We start from the raw sequence: 19,382 nt of genomic DNA, 5'->3' as shown, positions 1-19,382 counted from the left end.
GAGAGTCAGAAAGGGGGTTAGAACAAGGCACTGAGACTGAAAAGGAAAACTGTTGAGGAATTGTAAGCACTGGAGGAATGCAAAGAGACTTGGTCTTATAAAACAGGTTCAGCCTCGCAGATGATAGGTGCGAAAAAGATGTAGGCATGAGAGGTTTTGCAGACTGAGAAACTAGTGGGCGAGAAGTAGAGGTAGAGGTAGGTAAGCAGGTGGGGGTTTCAGAGGGTAAAACTACAAAAGAATTAGAGACAGGGGAGACCCCGGAAGACACAACGCTGGAGGAGCTGGTAGGCGGGGGGACTGCCAAGGTTGGAGGTCTCCTAGCTACTCTCGAATAAGGAATACGAAGAAGATTCCTCTGCAAGCAGAGCCGAGAGACAGCCATAGCATCAGTAAGGCCTTTGCTCTCCCTAAGACGACGGATTTCTCGTTCATTACGAGACCTGACAACGGCGGGAAAAAGAAGGACGAGGCTCACTGCAATTGAGACAAGTGGGGGAAAGACTGCAAGATGTATCAGTATGATCTGCAGCACCACAGACTGGACACTCCACCTCAGATCTGCAGTATTTAGCAGAGTATCCAAAGCATCAGCAATTTCGACACTGTTGGGGAGTAAGGACCACTTTATGGACTTCTAGGCGAGGACGGGAGTTCACGGCAAAGGTTAAGCAAGCGATGTTACTGGAAGAGCGCTTCCGCCCACGAGCGGGTAGGGCATATGTGTCCACTTTGAGAATAGGAAGGTCCTGAAGGGCTAATTGTTCTAAAATATCGTCACAGCAAGATAGAAAATCTGTACAATTGTACATGGTAAAACCACTGTACCACTGCAAGAATTGAGAGTAGTGTGCTTGTGAACTGTGATTGGAATATTATCTATGGGAGTAATATGGGAAAGATCATGAGCTTGTTCTGCATTCTGAACTGTAACAACACATGCACCACTCTGAAGAGCGTGAAAGGATATATTTTGGCCATGTCGTAAAAGAGCCTTACCAATACTATGGTCAGAAAGAAAATCAGTTGGCGATGTCAGTTGTAGGGAAAAGAATTTAGTCCACTGCGTACTTGTAAATAAGGTGCGTAAAGGAAGTGGGTGTTGCATAGGTCGTTTTTGGGTAGAATGAGTAGACATTGAAGAACCGTTGTCAGTAAATGGTCTGGAATGCTTAGGCGTAGTACCGTGGGCAGCCAGACCCGAGGTAGGTGGTGCGATCCGAAAACTACTGCACTGTATTCGGGGAAGCCAGACGCATAGTTAGAGGCATGCAAGAAGCAGAGGCAATAATAGAAATGGGCAGAGCCCCAGCATCTGGAGCAGGTGACGAAGCATCACCAGCAGAAGGTACAGGGGTATGGGAAGAGTCTAGAGAATGGCCCAATAACATAGCCGGGTCAGAACAGGATGTGGCAACAAGAAGGGGCCTGGGAGGAGGAAGGTTATCATGGAACAAAGACTCCATGATGATGGGACTTATTCCTTCTTATTATTTTAAGAAAAAAAAAAAGAACGAAGGAAAGAAAAAAAAGAGGGACAGTGGAGGGACAGTCCCTAGAAGGCATGAAAGGGCCGTAAGTTCCTCCTCTCATCCGAGAGGACCTCGAGACCACAAGCAGTGCAGATGCAGCAAGGAACCCATGCCATACCCTACCCGTCACACCAGTAAACCAGCGCTTCGAGATAGCAACCTCACATCTACCGAGCCACCTCGACGGACAAAAGAGAAGGCAGTCGGAAACCCGCCAAAAAGCATACCTCCTTCAGCTGCCACCTCCCATAATGGACAGGCAGCCTCTGGAGATACACCCATCATCTGCAGGACACCCTGCCCACTTCTCGGAAATCCGGGAAGGGAGCAGAGCACTTCCAGACAATTCAGATTCCATGGCAAACTACACCATCCCTGAGGGACCCCATGGAGTAGGATGAACCTCAGCACACTTTTCTCTACCTAGAAACCGTAATGCCAAAGGGTAGGACCCCACAGACTACAAATGGGACTGGAAAAGGGGAGAGTTGGGAGGGGGAGGAAATGGGAAAAAAGGGGGTGTATGGGGAGGATGGGATAGGGAAGGGAGGACTGGGGGGGTACTTAAGTTCGGTCTGAAGAAGGAGACCAAAGGTTTAATTCCTTAGACCAAGAGCCTCTTCACCGCATCAAGGAGCCCCCCTTGAAGAGGAGTTGAGAGTTAAAGGAGCTACCATTTGAGCCCCGTTTGGTGGAAGTGCTTAGACGCCGGTGAAGGGCTTTCGATTCAGAGAACTAGAGCTATTCTCCACTTCCTTGAACCCAACCTGATTCCCTTCCATTCCTAGGCACTGTGTGATCCCCAAGGGGTTTAGCACTTTCCCTCTGCTTTACGCTGTTATGTGCTAATCAGTATGTGCCCAGGTAAATGGAAGCAAATTTTAGAAATCAGCTCGTTGATTTTATAGCGTCAGTGATCAGACAACAGGGGCTCAGGCCTCATCAGGTGAAGAGCATTTTCCTGTTTCTGCCCGTGGCCCATAGAGAATATAATCATATTTGCCATCTCTAACTGCCAGATAAATCTGGCCAGTGTGGCCCGAGTTTTAGGATACACGTAAGACATAGTCACTTAAGGTAGCACGACTACTGTGAACCACACGAATCTGATTACAATGGTAGTGAAACAATGAGTCTTAACACAAGAGAAGATAAGGCAATGATTAGATAGGAGTTATCAGTGTAGTTTGAACAGCTGCGACAAAACTCAACCTTCCCTCATCAGGCACTACACTCCACCCACTTCTGTCAGACCCACTCTGCACCGCCACCACCCACTGCTGTCAGACCCACTCTACTCAACCACTACCATAACCATGACCTCCTCCAGAGCCACTTACGTCAAAGACCCAACTGGCCGTCATGAGGTAGAGCCACTACACGCCCGCACTAACTGGTACAATGTAAGCATTGCCACAATTCTCACCTACCGTTGCTCACCTCACACGTAAGTTGCAACCCGTCCTCAGATACTTGAGGTCATTTTTTTATACATAGTATAATGAAGTAGAAATATAAGTGTCTTGCATCTAGACCGGTTTCTATAGCATAAATGCGATTCCCAGCATGACATTTGTTCCATCGGCTGTGCTACTCCCCAAAATGCTTATCCTGAATTAACGATAACCTAACCTAAGTAATACTTGTAGATAAATCATAAGAAAAAGTTAAGTAAAAGGCTACCGGGTTTTATTTTAATATTATTAGTATCTATTTAACTTATGTCTGGTGGCAAAGCTAAAGTGTATTGTATTTTTACTAATACGTATGCTGAAATCCTACTTATGCAAAAAAAAAAAAAAGAGTAACATAGTAATCAAAGGACAGGTAGACAAGTTCATAGTTTTATTATCAGACAATATTAATTAATTGTTCGCAATAGTGTCTCATGACACTATGCAACTTTATCACAATATATAACTCGCTAACACCTACCTTCATATATGCCTCCACTCCTACCTACACACCCTCCCCCAAACTTGCACCCTTTAACACACTTCCCTCAACTAAAAGAGGGACACGAAGTCCCATCACCCATGTAGTAATTTATGATATTAATTTAGAACACATTCTTCCCCACGACTATCCAGACCATATTTTGATAAGCAAGTTAATTATTTACCTGTCGATGTTGTAACAAGCTCTTGCTATAAATTGCAGACTCTTGGTACCATGAACGATGCCTGACTGCAATAAGGTGGGACTCTAGGTACTCTTACATTAATGATTTTTCTAAAGGAACGGTGATCCGGGCACTGTTGAATAAATGATTTTCAAGAGGAGGAATTTGAGCACCATGTATAAAGTCTGGTTGCAACATGATTGCATTTTTTTCACGACAGTGAGGGATCTGGGTATCAGTGTGATCATGTTTGCTATAATAGGATGAGTCCACTAGCCCATTTGACTACCTCAGTGAAGCAATCGTAAATATATTAGAAGTGATCCTAACGTTGTACTAATCCTCATTACTGACATGACTGTGGTGGTTGTATCCAGTTTCACATAACATGTTATAAGCCACTCACGATACATTTTGTCATCACATCATCTCACAACACCCTGATTTTATACCATCATAAAACACACCCACATATTTTTTTTTCGCTAGTATATAGGGAAGGTTAAAGGCAAATTGTTAGAGCACATGGGAAGAAGTGTGTGAGGTGTATATGGAAAGGTGTACATGAGAGCGTGTACACGGGAAGGTACACATGTGAATCTGTATAAAAGGTGAACATGTGAACTTGTACATCAGAAGGTGCACATTTGAACATGTATGCCAGAAGGTGCACATGTGAATAGCTACACCAGAAGATGAACATAGAATACCTGGAGGCTGATCCGAGAGTCAATGCCCCCGCGGCCCGGTTCTCGACCTGGCCTCCGGGTGGATCAGGGCCTCAACAACCAATCCAACATACGAATCTAAGCCCGGCTGATTGGGAAATGACTTTAGGTACCTGTCCAGTTCCCTCTTGAAGGCAGCCAGGGGTCTATTGGCAATTACCCTTATGTATGGTGGGAGGCTGTTGAACAATCTTGGGCTCCGGACACTTACTGGTTTTTTTCTTAGCGTACGCGTGACACCTTTGCTTTTCATTAGAGGTATGTTGAACCATGGAGGGTGTCCCGCTAGCGCACTCGGCTCCCCGGTGCTGATGTAAACATTAGGACCCATTTCCTTAAGACACCTGATATCTCTATTCACCTCTCAGTAAGTTGACTGGTGTGGGTCCATCCCGGGGACAAAATTTACCTAATTTGCCCGAAATGCTCTGCATAACAAGGAGCTTTCTGTATAGCAATATATCATTGTTGTCAGCTAGGCCTGTATGTGTTATACATGTACTTATAGAAATAAAGATTATTATTATTATTCCTAGGTAGTAGGTTAGTAGATAGCAATTACCCAGGGAGGTACTACCGCTCTGCCAAGTGAGTGTGATACGGAAACCTGTAATTGTTTTACATGATGGTAGGATTGCTGGTGTCTTTTTTCTGTTTCATAAACACGCGGGATAACAGGTATATCTTGTTACTTCTACATACACTTAGGTCATACTACACATGCATGTACACGCATATATATTTTTACAAACCCATCTGGGTTTTCTTTTATTTTCTTAATAGTTCTTGTTCTTCTTTATTTGCCTGATCTCCATGGAAAAGTAAAAAAGAATTCTTCCTCTGCAAGCCATGCAGGTCGAAAGAGGTGACCAAAATGCCAGGAGCAAGGGGCTAGTAACCCCTTCTCCTGCATAATTTACTGAATTTTAAAAGAAAATTTTTCGTTTTTCTTTTTAGGTCACCCTGCCTCGGTGGGATACGGCTGGTTTGTTGAAATTATTATTATTATTATTATTATTATTATTATTATTATTATTATTATTATTATTATCATCTTCCTAGTCTTTTGCTTTCATAGGAATTGATTTCTGTGTGCAGATTTGAGACCAGTCCCTCTGCGATTTTCCAGGTGTAAATTATGATGTATTTCTCGCCTGCATTCTAGGGAGTACAGGTCAAAGGACTTCAAACGTTCCCAGTAATTATGGAGTTTAACTGAACAAATACGTGCAGTGAAGGTTCTCTATACATTGTCTAGTATTCCAGCCTAAAGAAAACAAGTGACTTTAAAAGAATCATCATTGGCATGGCATCCCTTGTTTTGAAAGTTCTTATTGCCCATTCTATCAGTTTCCTCGTAAATGTGATAAGAGACACTTGTGATCCTTGAAGGTGAGATGCTCTGACATCATCACTCCCAAATCCTTAGTTTTTCGTTTTATTGTGTGGTTAGAATTTGTTGTACACTCCTTTATAGCTATTATTTCCTGAAGTTTTCCATAACGGAGTAAGTGAAATTTGTCCTCATTGAACATATTGTTTTCTGCGGCCCACTGGAAAACATGGTCTAAATCTGCTTGGAAATTTACACTGTTCATAATGGATGACACTCATGCAGATTCTAATATAATTTGCAAAAGACACGGTGCTGTGGTTTACATCTCTGTATATGTCAGACATGAGGATGTCAGTTTAATATCTTTATTATGTACCCCATACCCATCCTGTAGGCGGTAGTCAAAAGATTACAGAGGTACATAATGGGTCCAGGGACTGGGCTCCAAAGGTAATGAATTCCAGGTAGATCTGGTCACAATCATGACCAAGTTACAAAGGTAATGAACCATCTACACGTCTATACATGGTTACAATCATGAACAAGTTACAAAATAATGAGCCATTCACACGCCCATGAGGATGGGGTACAGGATTGGGGCAAGTACTGTATTTTGTGGAACAGAGCTTTTCGTTGTGGCAGCCTCCGCCTTAAAACTCTGTTCTATTGGTTAGAAATAATCCATCTTTCTACTTTTCCAATTATTCTTTTAGCACATTTTGTGCGCTATTGCACCATGATCACACTTGTCAAAGGCTTTTGCAAAGTCTGTGTATACTACATGTGAATTCTGTTTGTCCTCCAGTGCATCCAAGACTATTTCATAGTGGTCCAGTAGTTTTGAGAGGCAGAAGCGACCCGCTATAAACCCTTGTTGCCTTGGGTTGTGCACCTGTTGGGAATCCAAGTGGTTGGCGATTATGCTTTTTAAAATTCTTTAAAAGATTTTTATAATGTGGGACGTTTAGAGCTATCGGGCTATAATTCTTTGCTATTACTTTGCTGACACCTTCATGGAGTTGGGTTATATCCGTTGTTTTTAGCAACTGTGGAATAACATCTGTGTTCAGACTTCCTCTCCATAGTATACCTAAGGCACACGAAAGGAGTTGCTTACAGGTTTTGATGAACAAGGAGTTTCACGAGTCTGGGCCTGGGACAGAGTGCATGGACATGTCGGTGTTTTTTTTTTTTTTTTTTTTTCAGTCCAGTGGAGTTAGGGTTATGTAAAATAAATTGATATACATTGACAAGTTTTTGAGACTTTATATGAAAAATTCATTCAGTTTGTTGATCTTTAATCTTATTAATGCTCGCTAAATACAAGAGTCACACTGAGACTTCAGTATCTTTCATTTCCTTGCTGTCGTGCGTTTAACTTTCCTCTTGTTTGAGCAAAGGCCCGATACTGGATGTGGTTTTTGCCTTGTTTTTGGCATTTGAAAAGAAATATTTTGGATTCCTTTCAATTTTATCAATTGATTTTAATTCCTGTCTCTCCTAGATCCTATATGAATCATTTAACTTATGTTTAATATTTTTCTATTTCTTAGTGGTTCCTTCCACATTTCAGATAGTCTAGCCCCTCTAAGAAGCTCAGTGACTTCGTCTTCACCTGTGTAGGGAGCGTCTTTCTCTTTTTCCAGTTTACATCTTCTCTTCTTTTCCTTAGGGTAATATTCTTTGAGTATATCTCAGCTTCCAAAGAGTTGATCCTTATCAAGTGAGTTATATCAAGTATAGCGCTTCCATATGAAAATAATAATTTCCCTTTCCAAGGGAGTTGTCAGGGACACCAATGTGAGAAGATTTGATAATGAGACTAATCTCTGCCATGGCTCTCCCCTCAGGGAAGGTTCCTTGATGTTGGTGAGGGGCTCTTGATTTAGGGAATTGGATCTGTGCTCCAGTTCCCCGAATTAAGCCTGAATGCCTTCCACATCCCCCCCAGGCGCTGTATAATCCTACAGGTTTAGCGCTTCCCCCTTGATTATAATAATAATAATCTGCCATGGCTCCATCACTTCCGCCACCACGAAGAGAGAACAGCTTATCTGAGGCAGACATGGTCAGGTGCAACACTGGGTTAAAAGAAGTAAATACTACAGTGCGAGTCTGGGTGAATGTTTACAGATAATACCATACTTACCTGATACCTCGAAACTTGCTGCATGCAGGTACTCACACTGTATCTGAACATTAAAACATCTAATAATGCATGCACACGTATAAATACATACAGACGAAGTAAATATACCCACTTCAGCCAAAACATACAAACACCAAACAACTTTTCCTGGGCAGACAAAAACAGAGAATATCTCTGCTAGTGTCCCTCGACCAATAGTTTTAAATGGTACGGTAAGTTGGTGACACCGATAAATTATGGAAAATGACACTTGTGTACAGTTCAGGGCATTTATTAAAAGAAATATTTCGCCACGAGCAGCAATCCACTAACTCTTGGCTAGTGGACAGTAACTGGGCACCATACCACCACTTCCATTACACAACAAACACAAATAGTTGTTTTTATGTTACAATTATGCAGTTTTCTGAGCGTGCTTGTATGTAATAGAGTTGTGTTCTGGTGGTGAGCAGGACTTCGAGGTGGAGAATGGTGTGAACAAGCGTATCAACTGCCTGGTAGCCTTCACTGTGATCTCCATCCTGCTAGCAGCAGCTGCACTCACCCTGGCTGTCCTACTTCTCTTCCAGGTAAGACATTCAACACATCATTCTCTCACCACCAGTCATAAATGTCCAGATTTAAACGTTGCTCATTTTTTTCGTCGCCTTGTCAGACGTATTACGTCCTTTATTTTTTAATCTGACTATTTGTTTAAATATGCGTTTTTATAAGTTTAAACCGAACTGACCGAAATTACTTCAGTCTGACTTAAAATAAAGACAAAATAAAAAAAAATTGACTGAGTACTACATCAAAACAGTGACGTAGAAGTGAGGTCATGTTAGCTTCTACGCAACGTAAGGCAACGGTTTGGCAGCAACTGACGGACGGAGAATGTAGCTTCAACCAGTCCTTCCTCTCAAGAGAGGTTTCTTGATGCTGGTGAGGGGCTTTTGACATAGGGAATTGGATCTGTGCTCCGGTTCACATGTCAAGATATCTTATTAATGAAAATAAGATACCAGATATACTAAGCAAATTTCCTAAATTTCCTTGTAACAGATAAGTGAACTATAGATATGTAGATATAAATCCATATGTATTCCTGTTAACCCTTTGGGGCCTAGTTCCTAGGCCTTTTGTGTATCCACATGCTCTCGCGCTACCGTCCACAGGATGGATATGGGGTGCACAATAAACTAGCCACTTCGGTGGTAAAATCTAATCTAATTCTCCGGTTCCTGAACTGAGCCTGAATATCTCCCATTAAACACACACATACGCTGTATAATCCTACTGGTTTAGCGCTCCCCCATGATTATAATAACAATTCAACCAGTCCTTGCACTTAGTGGCTCACACGGGTTTACAGCTTTCCATAAATAATATAATATATAACTAGGTCATTAAAATGTGAACTTTTCAGTTTATATGTCAAAAATGCACACGCATGCTAGTGGCTTTCTTCGGTCTTAACAATATTTTATTACACGTAAACTACATTATATGTATTGTGCATAAAAGAAATTAAATCAATGAGTATGAATTTGAATTTAAAAATATTATATTTATTAATGTGACGCAACAGAGACGTCTCGCGGATGGCCAATGTAAACAGACCAGTGACGTTTTCAGGTTATGAATCCTAACTTAATCTAACCTAAGCTAACCTGACCTGACCTGACCCGACCTAACCTAACCTAAGCTAACCTGGCCTGACCTGACCTGACCTAACTTAACCTAACCTAAGCTAACCTGACCTGACCCTACCTAACCTAACTTAACCTAAGCTAACCTGGCCTGAGCTGACCTGACTTAACCTAACTTAACCTAACCTAAGCTAACCTGACTTAACCTAACCTAACCTGACCTGACCTAACCTAACCTAACCTAAGCTAACCTGACCTGACCTAACCTAACCTAACCTAATGTAACCTAACCTAAGCTAATCTGACCTGATCTAACCTAACCTAAGCTAAACTGACCTGACCTAAGCTAATCTAACCTAGCCTAATCTAACCTAACCTAACCTAACCTAACCTGACCTGACCTGACCTAACCTAACCTTAACTAACCTAACCTGACTTAACCTAACCTGACCTTAACTAACCTGACCTGAATTTAACTAACCTAACCTGACCTAACATTAACCAACCTAACAGTTTTTTTCTTAATATCTACCAAATACAAATTTACACAAGAAATGCGTTCTTATTCCATGATGTACGTAGGTTGTATGTCCTAGTTCTACCGAGTAGTTGTGTTGTGGGTGGCATCCTGGGGAGGGACCTCAGAATCTGTGGTAATAAGCTACGATATACGGATTTCTTGGATTATTCTGAGTTATTAGCTCTCTTCATTAATTCCAGATTAAGTTGAAGATACAGTAAGTACGTGCAAGGAGAGCTAGTTAAAAGAAGCAGAGGAGAGACTTCAGCCAAGAAGAAAAACTAATGGTGTTAGTAGCCAGGAAAAAACATTGCTCACTAATAAAGGCAGATGACCGAATGATCACACTTGTGAGACATACATAAAAAATAAGTTACTTTTATTTTTTTACCTGAATGAAGTTTGAATATAATGATCGGATCAGTGGAGCAGTTAGGTATATGTGACCGTCTAACACTCAGCACATGTCAACACTAGCACCGCAAAGTTACACGTTATATAAAATTTCTTTTACTCACACACATAAGGAAAATATTTATAATTAATTATTTTTAAAAGCATCTGTGATAAAATATACCATAACATTTTTTAATCTTTATTCCTGGAAGTACATGTACAAGGTATACAGGCCTAGCTGACATCAGTGACATATTATATAGAAAGTCCCTTGTTATGCAGAGCATTGCGAGCAAATTATGTCAGTTTTGTCCCCAGGATGCGACCCACACCAGTCGGCTAACACCCAGGTACCTATCTACTGCTAGGTGAACAGGACCAGCAGGTGTCTTCAGGAAACACGATGGGGTAATGTTTAGGTACTGTGGTTAATAATTAAAGAATTCCAGATCAACCTCCGGATGTATTGATTATACTGGTAAGAATAACAAGGGCAGTATGAACTGACCTAAGACTGTCTGACTCAAGAATCAAGGAACAAATATAATTCAGAAATTATCATAGGAAGCCCAGAAGATTGATAACCTCGTCAACCAATTATGTGATCAATTATTTAATAACAACGTTCTGTGTCCTGATTATCCCCCTACATGTTCCAATGTTTTATTTTATTCATTACCTTCTAGTTTCTTTATTTCTTGTTATCTGCATAATATTCACACCAAGTACTGGTGTGAATATTATGCAGTACTGATCTCAGACACGATATTTCTGCTGCCTAAAGCCTCTTCAAAAGTGTCGACACTACTACAGTAAAAAGTAATCATTATTTGCATAAACTGACAAACTTCTTTTTTTTCACAAATTCCTTAACGCTCCTTAAACTTTCATTCCTTTATTTGTTCTATGATTTATCGCATTTTCCATTACACCTGATAAAGCAACGCTGATATTGAATGTTCATGTTTATTTTATTTACATAAAACCGAACATTGGAATATAAACAACTTGTGTTGGCAGGGGATGGAGAAGACTGTGAGGGACGAAGCTGACATCACTTCCCTTAGGCAGCAAATTAAGCAACTAGGCAAGCAGGTAGGTCCTCTCGCACTCTCTCCCTCTTTACCTTCGTGGGGAAGTCTGGCTGTTAGCTCTGTATGACCTATTTGTAGTTGAAGGGGTTGAGTCTCAGCTCCTGGTCCCACTTCTCAAACTGGCCGTTACTGAGTAAACTGGTTTCGCGAGATCTATCATGCCTATAACATTTCACTGTCCAAGTCGTTCCATTTCCTGAAAACTCTGAGGCTGAATAAATATTTCCCCACACCTCCATGATTCATTTGTGCTTATAACTTCCAGGTGTGTCCTCGTGTACTTGTCCAACGTCTCTAACAACCTGTCCCTTTCTACTCTATCAGTTCCTCTGGGCATTTTGTATGTCGTTCCTAGTCCTTTAATGTTAATAAGGTTTGGCTTCTTTAGTTTCTCCTTATAACTCATCCCTTAACTGTGGGATCACTCTCTCTGCAAACCTCTTGTTTTCCTCCCGTTTATGGTTAATCAGGTGTGGGTTCCATACAGGTGCTGCATACTCCAAGACGGGCCTGAAATATGTCGAAATTCCTGAAAGTTACTCTTCGATTTGCCAGTTTTGTATTTGCTGCAGAGGTTATTCGGTTGATGTGCGCCTCTTGCGATATGCTCTGTGTGCTACGCTCTCCCTGAGTATTATGTATTATGTTTGTCTCCCCAACTGATAAACTCGGGGAAAAGATAAACACAATAAAACACTGTGTGTACTCACCTAGTCGTGGTTGCAGGGGTTGAGTCACAGCTCCTGTGTGTGTGTGTGTGTGTGTGTGTGTGTGTGTGTGTGTGTGTGTGTTTGTGTGTACTCACCTAGCTGTGGTTGCAGAGGTCGAGTCACAGCTCCTGGCCCCGCCTCTTCACTAGTCGTGCGTGTGAATAGTTGCCTATTTGTACTTACCTATTTGTGGTTGCAGGGGTCGACTCACAGCTCCAGGCCCCGCCTCTTCGCTGGTCACTATGGGTCCACTCTCTCCCTTCTCCATGAGCTTTACCATATCTCTTAAAACTGTTTATGGATCCCGCCTCCACTACATCACTCTCCAGATCGTTCCACTTCCTGACAACTCTATGGTTAAAGAAATACTTCCTAACATCCCTATGACTCATCTGAATCTTCAGTTTCTAGTTGTAACCCCTTGTTGCTGTGTCCCATCTCAGAAACATCCTGTTCATATCTACCTTGTCAATTCCTCTCAGTATTTTATATGTCGTTAACATGTCATCCCTATCCCTCCTGTCCTCCACTGTCGTCAGGTCGATTTTCATTAACCTCTCCTTGTAGGACATACCCCTTAGCTCCAGGACTAGTCTTGTTGCAAACCTTTTCACTTTCTCTAATTTCTTGACGTATTGACCAGGTTTGGGTTTCAAACTGATGCTGCATACTCCAATATTGGCCTGACGTACACGATGTACAGAGTCTTGAACGATTCCTTACTGATGTGTCGAAATGCTATTCTTAAGTTTGCCAGGCGCCCATATGATGCAGCAGTTATTTGGTTGATGTGCGCCTCAGATTTGCTCGGTGTTATACTCACCCCCAAGATCCTTTTCCTTTGAGTGAGGTTTATAGTCTTTGCCCCCCCCCCAGCCTGTACTCTGTCTGTGGTCTTCTTTGCCCTTTCCCAATCTTCATGACTTTGCACTTGGTAGGGTTGAACTCCAACAGCCAGTTGCTGGACCAGGCTTGCGGCTTGTCCAGATCCCTTTGAAGTCCTGCTTGGTTCTCATCCGATTAAATTCTCCTCATTAGCTTTACATCATCTGGAAACAAAGACACTTCTGAGTCTATCCCGTCATGTCATTTACATATGCCAGAAACAGCACCGGTCCTAGGACTGACCCCTGTGGAACCCCACTCGTCACAGGCGCCCACTCTGACACCTCGTCACGTACCATGACTCGCTGTTGCCTTCCTGTCAGGTATTCTCTGATCTATTGCAGTGCCTTTCCTGTTATACCTGCCTGATCCTCTAGCTTTTGCAGTTATCTCTTGTGTGTGTGTGTGTGTGTGTGTGTGTGTGTGTGTGTGTGTGTGTGTGTGTGTGTGTGTGTGTGTGTGTGTGTGTGTGTGTGTGTGTGTGTGTGTGTGTGTGTGTGTGTGTGTGTGTGTGTGTGTGTGTGTATGTGTGTGTGTGTGTGTGTGTGTGTGTGTGTGTGTGTGTGTGTGTGTGTGTGTGTGTGTGTACTCACCTAGTTGAGGTTGCGGGGGTCGAGTCCGAGCTCCTGGCCCCGCCTCTTCACTGATCGCTACTAGGTCACTCTCCCTGAGCCGTGAGCTTTATCATACCTCTGCTTAAAGCTATGTATGGATCCTGCCTCCACTACATCGCTTCCCAAACTATTCCACTTACTGACTACTCTGTGGCTGAAGAAATACTTCCTAACATCCCTGTGATTCATCTGTGTCTTCAGCTTCCAACTGTGTCCCGTTGTTACTGTGTCCAGTCTCTGGAACATCCTGTCTTTGTCCACCTTGTCAATTCCTCTCAGTATTTTGTATGTCGTTATCATGTCCCCCCTATCTCTCCTGTCCTCCAGTGTCGTTAGGTTGATTTCCCTTAACCTCTCCTCGTAGGACATACCTCTTAGCTCTGGGACTAGTCTTGTTGCAAACCTTTGCACTTTCTCTAGTTTCTTCACGTGCTTGGCTAGGTGTGGGTTCCAAACTGGTGCCGCATACTCCAATATGGGCCTAACATACACGGTGTACAGGGTCCTGAATGATTCCTTATTAAGATGTCGGAATGCTGTTCTGAGGTTTGCTAGGCGCCCATATGCTGCAGCAGTTATTTGGTTGATGTGCGCTTCAGGAGATGTGCCTGGTGTTATACTCACCCCAAGATCTTTTTCCTTGAGTGAGGTTTGTAGTCTCTGACCCCCTAGACTGTACTCCGTCTGCGGCCTTCTTTGCCCTTCCCCAATCTTCATGACTTTGCACTTGGTGGGATTGAACTCCAGGAGCCAATTGCTGGACCAGGTCTGCAGCCTGTCCAGATCCCTTTGTAGTTCTGCCTGGTCTTCGATCGAGTGAATTCTTCTCATCAACTTCACGTCATCTGCAAACAGGGACACCTCAGAGTCTATTCCTTCCGTCATGTCGTTCACAAATACCAGAAACAGCACTGGTCCTAGGACTGACCCCTGCGGGACCCCGCTGGTCACAGGTGCCCACTCTGACACCTCGCCACGTACCATGACTCGCTGCTGTCTTCCTGACAAGTATTCCCTGATCCATTGTAGTGCCTTCCCTGTTATCCCTGCTTGGTCCTCCAGTTTTTGCACCAATCTCTTGTGTGGAACTGTGTCAAACGCCTTCTTGCAGTCCAAGAAAATGCAATCCACCCACCCCTCTCTCTCTTGTCTTACTGCTGTCACCATGTCATAGAACTCCAGTAGGTTTGTGACACAGGATTTCCCGTCCCTGAAACCATGTTGGCTGCTGTTGATGAGATCATTCCTTTCTAGGTGTTCCACCACTCTTCTCCTGATAATCTTCTCCATGATTTTGCATACTATACATGTCAGTGACACTGGTCTGTAGTTTAATGCTTCATGTCTGTCTCCTTTTTTAAAGATTGGGACTACATTTGCTGTCTTCCATGCCTCAGGGAATCTCCCTGTTTCGATAGATGTATTGAATATTGTTGTTAGGGGTACACAAAGCGCCTCTGCTCCCTCTCTCAATACCCATGGGGAGATGTTATCTGGCCCCATTGCCTTTGAGGTATCTAGCTCACTCAGAAGCCTCTTCACTTCTTCCTCGGTTGTGTGCACTGTGTCCAGCACTTGGTGGTGTGCCCCACCTCTCCGTCTTTCTGGAGTCCCTTCTGTCTCCTCTGTGAACACTTCTTTGAATCTCTTGTTGAGTTCTTCACATACTTCACGGTCATTTCTTGTTGTCTCTCCTCCTTCCTTCCTTAGCCTGATTACCTGGTCCTTGACTGTTGTTTTCCTCCTGATGTGGCTGTACAACAGTTTCGGGTCAGATTTGGCTTTCGCTGCTATGTCATTTTCATATTGTCTATGGGCCTCCCTTCTTATCTGTGCATATTCGTTTCTGGCTCTACGACTGTTCTCCTTATTCTCCTGGGTCCTTTGCCTTCTATATTTCTTCCATTCCCTAGCACACTTGGTTTTTGCCTCCCTGCACCTTTGGGTAAACCATGGGCTCATCCTGGCTTTTTCATTAATCCTGTTACCCTTGGGTACAAACCTCTCCTCAGCCTCCTTGCATTTTGTTGCTACATATTCCATCATCTCATTAACTGGCTTCCCTGCCAGTTCTTTGTCCCACTGAACCCCGTTCAGGTAGTTCCTCATTCTTGTGTAGTCCCCTTTCTTGTAGTTTGGCTTCATTCGTCCTGGCCTTCCTGCTTCTCCCTCCACTTGTAGCTCTACTGTGTATTCGAAGCTTAAAACCACATGGTCACTGGCCCCAAAGGGTCTTTCATATGTGATGTCCTCGATATCTGCACTACTCAAGGTGAATACTAAGTCCAGCCTTGCTGGTTCATCCTCTCCTCTCTCTCTTGTAGTGTCCCTTACGTGTTGGCACATGAAGTTTTCCAGTACCACCTCCATCATCTTAGCCCTCCATGTATCTTGGCCCCCATGTGGGTCCAAGTTCTCCCAATCGATCTCCTTGTGGTTAAAGTCACCCATGATCAGGAGCTTTGCCCTGCATGCATGAGCTCTTCTGGCCACTCTAGCCAGTGTGTCAACCATCGCTCTATTGCTCTCGTCGTACTCTTGCCTTGGCCTCCTGCTGTTCTGTGGTGGGTTATACATCACTGCTATTACCACCTTGGGACCTCCAGAGTGAAGTGTTCCCACTATGTAATCACTTTCTTCTCCGCTGTCTCCTCTCTCCAGCTCATCAAAATTCCAGCGATTTTTGATCAGCAACGCCACTCCTCCACCCCCCCTGTTCCCTCTGTCTTTCCTCAGGATTTGGTATCCCGTTGGAAAGATGGCATCTGTTATCATACCTGTAAGCTTGGTTTCTGTGAGAGCTATGATGTCCGGTGATGCTTCTTTGACTCTTTCATGCCACTCCTCCCACTTATTTGTTATTCCATCAGCGTTTGTGTACCATACCTTCAGTTTCCTTTCCAACACTGTGGTTTGGGGGGCCTATGAGGGTGGGAGACCTGGTGGCATACTGTGGGATTCTATAGCTCGGTGTTGGGTGGAGGCTGTGGGTATGGATTGTAGTGTGTGTTGGGATGGTGTGATAGGTTGTATGGTTCTGAGAGTAGTTGTGTGTGTGCTTGCCCTTGCTGTTCTGTTCTGCTCTGACTGACCTCTGCTGGTTCCCTCCGTGTGTGTGTGTGTGTGTGTGTGTGTGTGTGTGTGTGTATATGTGTGTGTGTGTGTGTGTGTGTGTGTGTCGCTCTTTTTCTACTTTACCGTCAGATTCTAGTCCGCGAGAAAGTCAGGCAGCACATTTATATTTAGTCAGATCTCTGAATAGGCAAACATATATTATCAGCCATGTTCTCCTTTATGAGCTGACCTTTGGCAGATGATACTGTGTCCGCAGGCGGAGAATTCTGATTCAGCTGGCGGTGGTATGACTCTACGTCCCTTCAAAGATGAGGAAGTACCCGAAGAGGAGCCCCAAGAGGACGGCTTGCTGAGGAAACTGAAGACTCCGCAAGATGTGTTGGAACCCCCGTCAGACGAGGCTTCCCCATTGAGTGAGGACGACACACATTATGACCACGACGACGTGCCTTTTCCCTTGTCTCCCATCGTCAGCGACGACGAGGAAAGTAACTACGAGGGATCCGGGGAGTGTCCCAATTACCCAAGACCTGTCTGTCCTCAGAGTAATCATTCCCTCTGTTACGAGATGGATCCCTCACGCTGCCCCATTCCTGTCTGCTGTGTCCCAGTATGACCACGCTATATACATGCCCTATGACCACATCACACACAAATACACATTTATATATATATATATATATATATATATATATATATATATATATATATATATATATATATATATATATATACATACATATATATATATATATATATATATATATATATATATATATATATATATATATATATATATATATATATTTATATATATGCAAAACAACCACTGTGAAAGAAAAAAGAAATTCCAAGCGCTTTCGTGACTACTCACATTCCTTGATAATGTGAGTAGTCACGAAAGCGCTTGGAATTTCTCTATTCTTTCACAGTGGTTGTTTTGCTTATTTTGAAATCACCTGTTTACTGTGATCTTATTGCATATATATATATATATATATATATATATATATATATATATATATATATATATATATATATATATATATATATATATATATATATATATATATATATATATATATATAGGAGTGTTTACTATCTTAGTATAATAGCGACATCTTAGCCCTTGCACTTCTTCATTTGTTTTTCCTTCTTCATCTGTTATGTCAAGCATGAACGCAAAAATATCAACATTTAGATTTAAGAATAAACGTATTTGCAACACTTGCGTATCTTTGTTGGATAAACATTTCTCCTGCGCAGCAGGCTTCTTGTGTTAATGTAATACAGAAGAGTGAGGACGGAGAATTTTAACTGGAGCCAGTGGAAGTAGTGGTGAGGGGCAGCAGCTGAAGACATCGTCACAAATGGACGGGAGCCACTGTTATCTACGTGAAGTTGGTCATACATATAAGGTGGGCCACATAATAACAATGGGGTTGTATAACTTTGATCTGATAATATTTGCATGTAAGGTTCATTTTGTAATTATCAGCTGGTAACAGAGGAGAGTTACAGTACTGTATGTTACTGCTGTCTCACCTCCATTACTTCATCACATTCTTCTTGAAGTTCTCACTGCCTGTAATACTTTCCGACCTTCAAGTATTCCTTCACTCTCTGAAAAAAAAAAACTTTGAAGTATTCTTTCGGCTTCAGTTTTTTTTTTTTTTATCAGTTTATAATTTTGTCTTCCTATTCCTACTGTTTCAAAAATATCTTTCCTCTCTGGTCATAATATATATTGTTTTTATAAATTTGCAACTGGGTATCATGTTTTCCTTTATTTATCTCTTTTCCGACCAAGTTATTTCCAAAAGGCATAAATTTATATTCTTTTGCAGTTTGTTCTTTATAACAGTTAATTATACTTACAATTCTTTAAATCTCAAATATGTTAAAAACTTATATTCTTATTCTCATATATTTACATTCATAATTGAGCTTTAAAGAAATAGTTCATCTGTTTGTTTGTTTTGTTTTTAATACTTTATTTAGTTGTGTTATTTCTCAGATGAAATTGACTTTTATAAGTTATAATATGAGAGTGTAAGTTGTACTAGTGTGAGCGTCCATAATAACACATCTTGTAGTGACTCTGGTTATATTAATAACAACCTATAAATATACTAGACTATGGCTCATATAATATTCTTATGATCACTTACAATGATATTCTTTATCTACTTATATACACATTCTTATAGACTTACTAAATTATAACTCAAATAATTTTCTTATGATCACTTACAGTGATATTCTTTATTTTTATTTTATTATTATCACACTGGCCGATTCCCACCAAGGCAGGGTGGCCCGAAAAAGAAAAACTTTCACCATCATTCACTCCATCACTGTCTTGCCAGAAAGGTGCTTTACACTACAGTTTTTAAACTGCAACATTAACACCCCTCCTTCAGAGTGCAGGCACTGTACTTTGAAGGAGGGGTGTTAATGTTGCAGTTTAAAAACTGTAGTGTAAAGCACCTTTCTGGCAAGACAGTGATGGAGTGAATGATGGTGAAAGTTTTTCTTTTTCGGGCCACCCTGCCTTGGTGGGAATCGGCCAGTGTGATAATAATAAAAC

The 19,382-nt window shown here is 42.1% G+C and overlaps 1 protein-coding gene across 2 annotated transcripts; it reads left to right on the top strand.

Annotated features, from left to right (window-relative positions):
• Positions 1–2,725: 2,725 nt before the first annotated feature.
• On the top strand, positions 2,726–17,540 carry LOC128686963 (uncharacterized). Of its 2 annotated transcripts, none has more exons than XM_053774281.2 (4): positions 2,726–2,935; positions 8,320–8,436; positions 11,435–11,509; positions 17,031–17,482. In XM_053774281.2, the coding sequence occupies exons 1-4, from the start codon at positions 2,849–2,851 to the stop codon at positions 17,406–17,408; spliced, it is 657 nt and encodes a 218-aa protein (XP_053630256.1). In that variant the 5' UTR covers positions 2,726–2,848; the 3' UTR covers positions 17,409–17,482. The 2 variants fall into 2 exon arrangements, with proteins under 2 accessions (XP_053630256.1, XP_053630262.1); XM_053774287.2 differs by having other exon boundaries at positions 2,728–2,935; positions 17,049–17,540.
• The last annotated feature ends 1,842 nt before the right edge of the window (positions 17,541–19,382 follow it).

The sequence above is a fragment of the Cherax quadricarinatus genome, chromosome 1 (assembly GCF_038502225.1).
Source record: "Cherax quadricarinatus isolate ZL_2023a chromosome 1, ASM3850222v1, whole genome shotgun sequence".
Lineage (NCBI taxonomy): Eukaryota > Metazoa > Arthropoda > Malacostraca > Decapoda > Parastacidae > Cherax > Cherax quadricarinatus.
The sequence above is the reverse complement of the archived record's forward strand: the minus strand, read 5'-3'. Positions and strand labels throughout refer to the sequence as shown.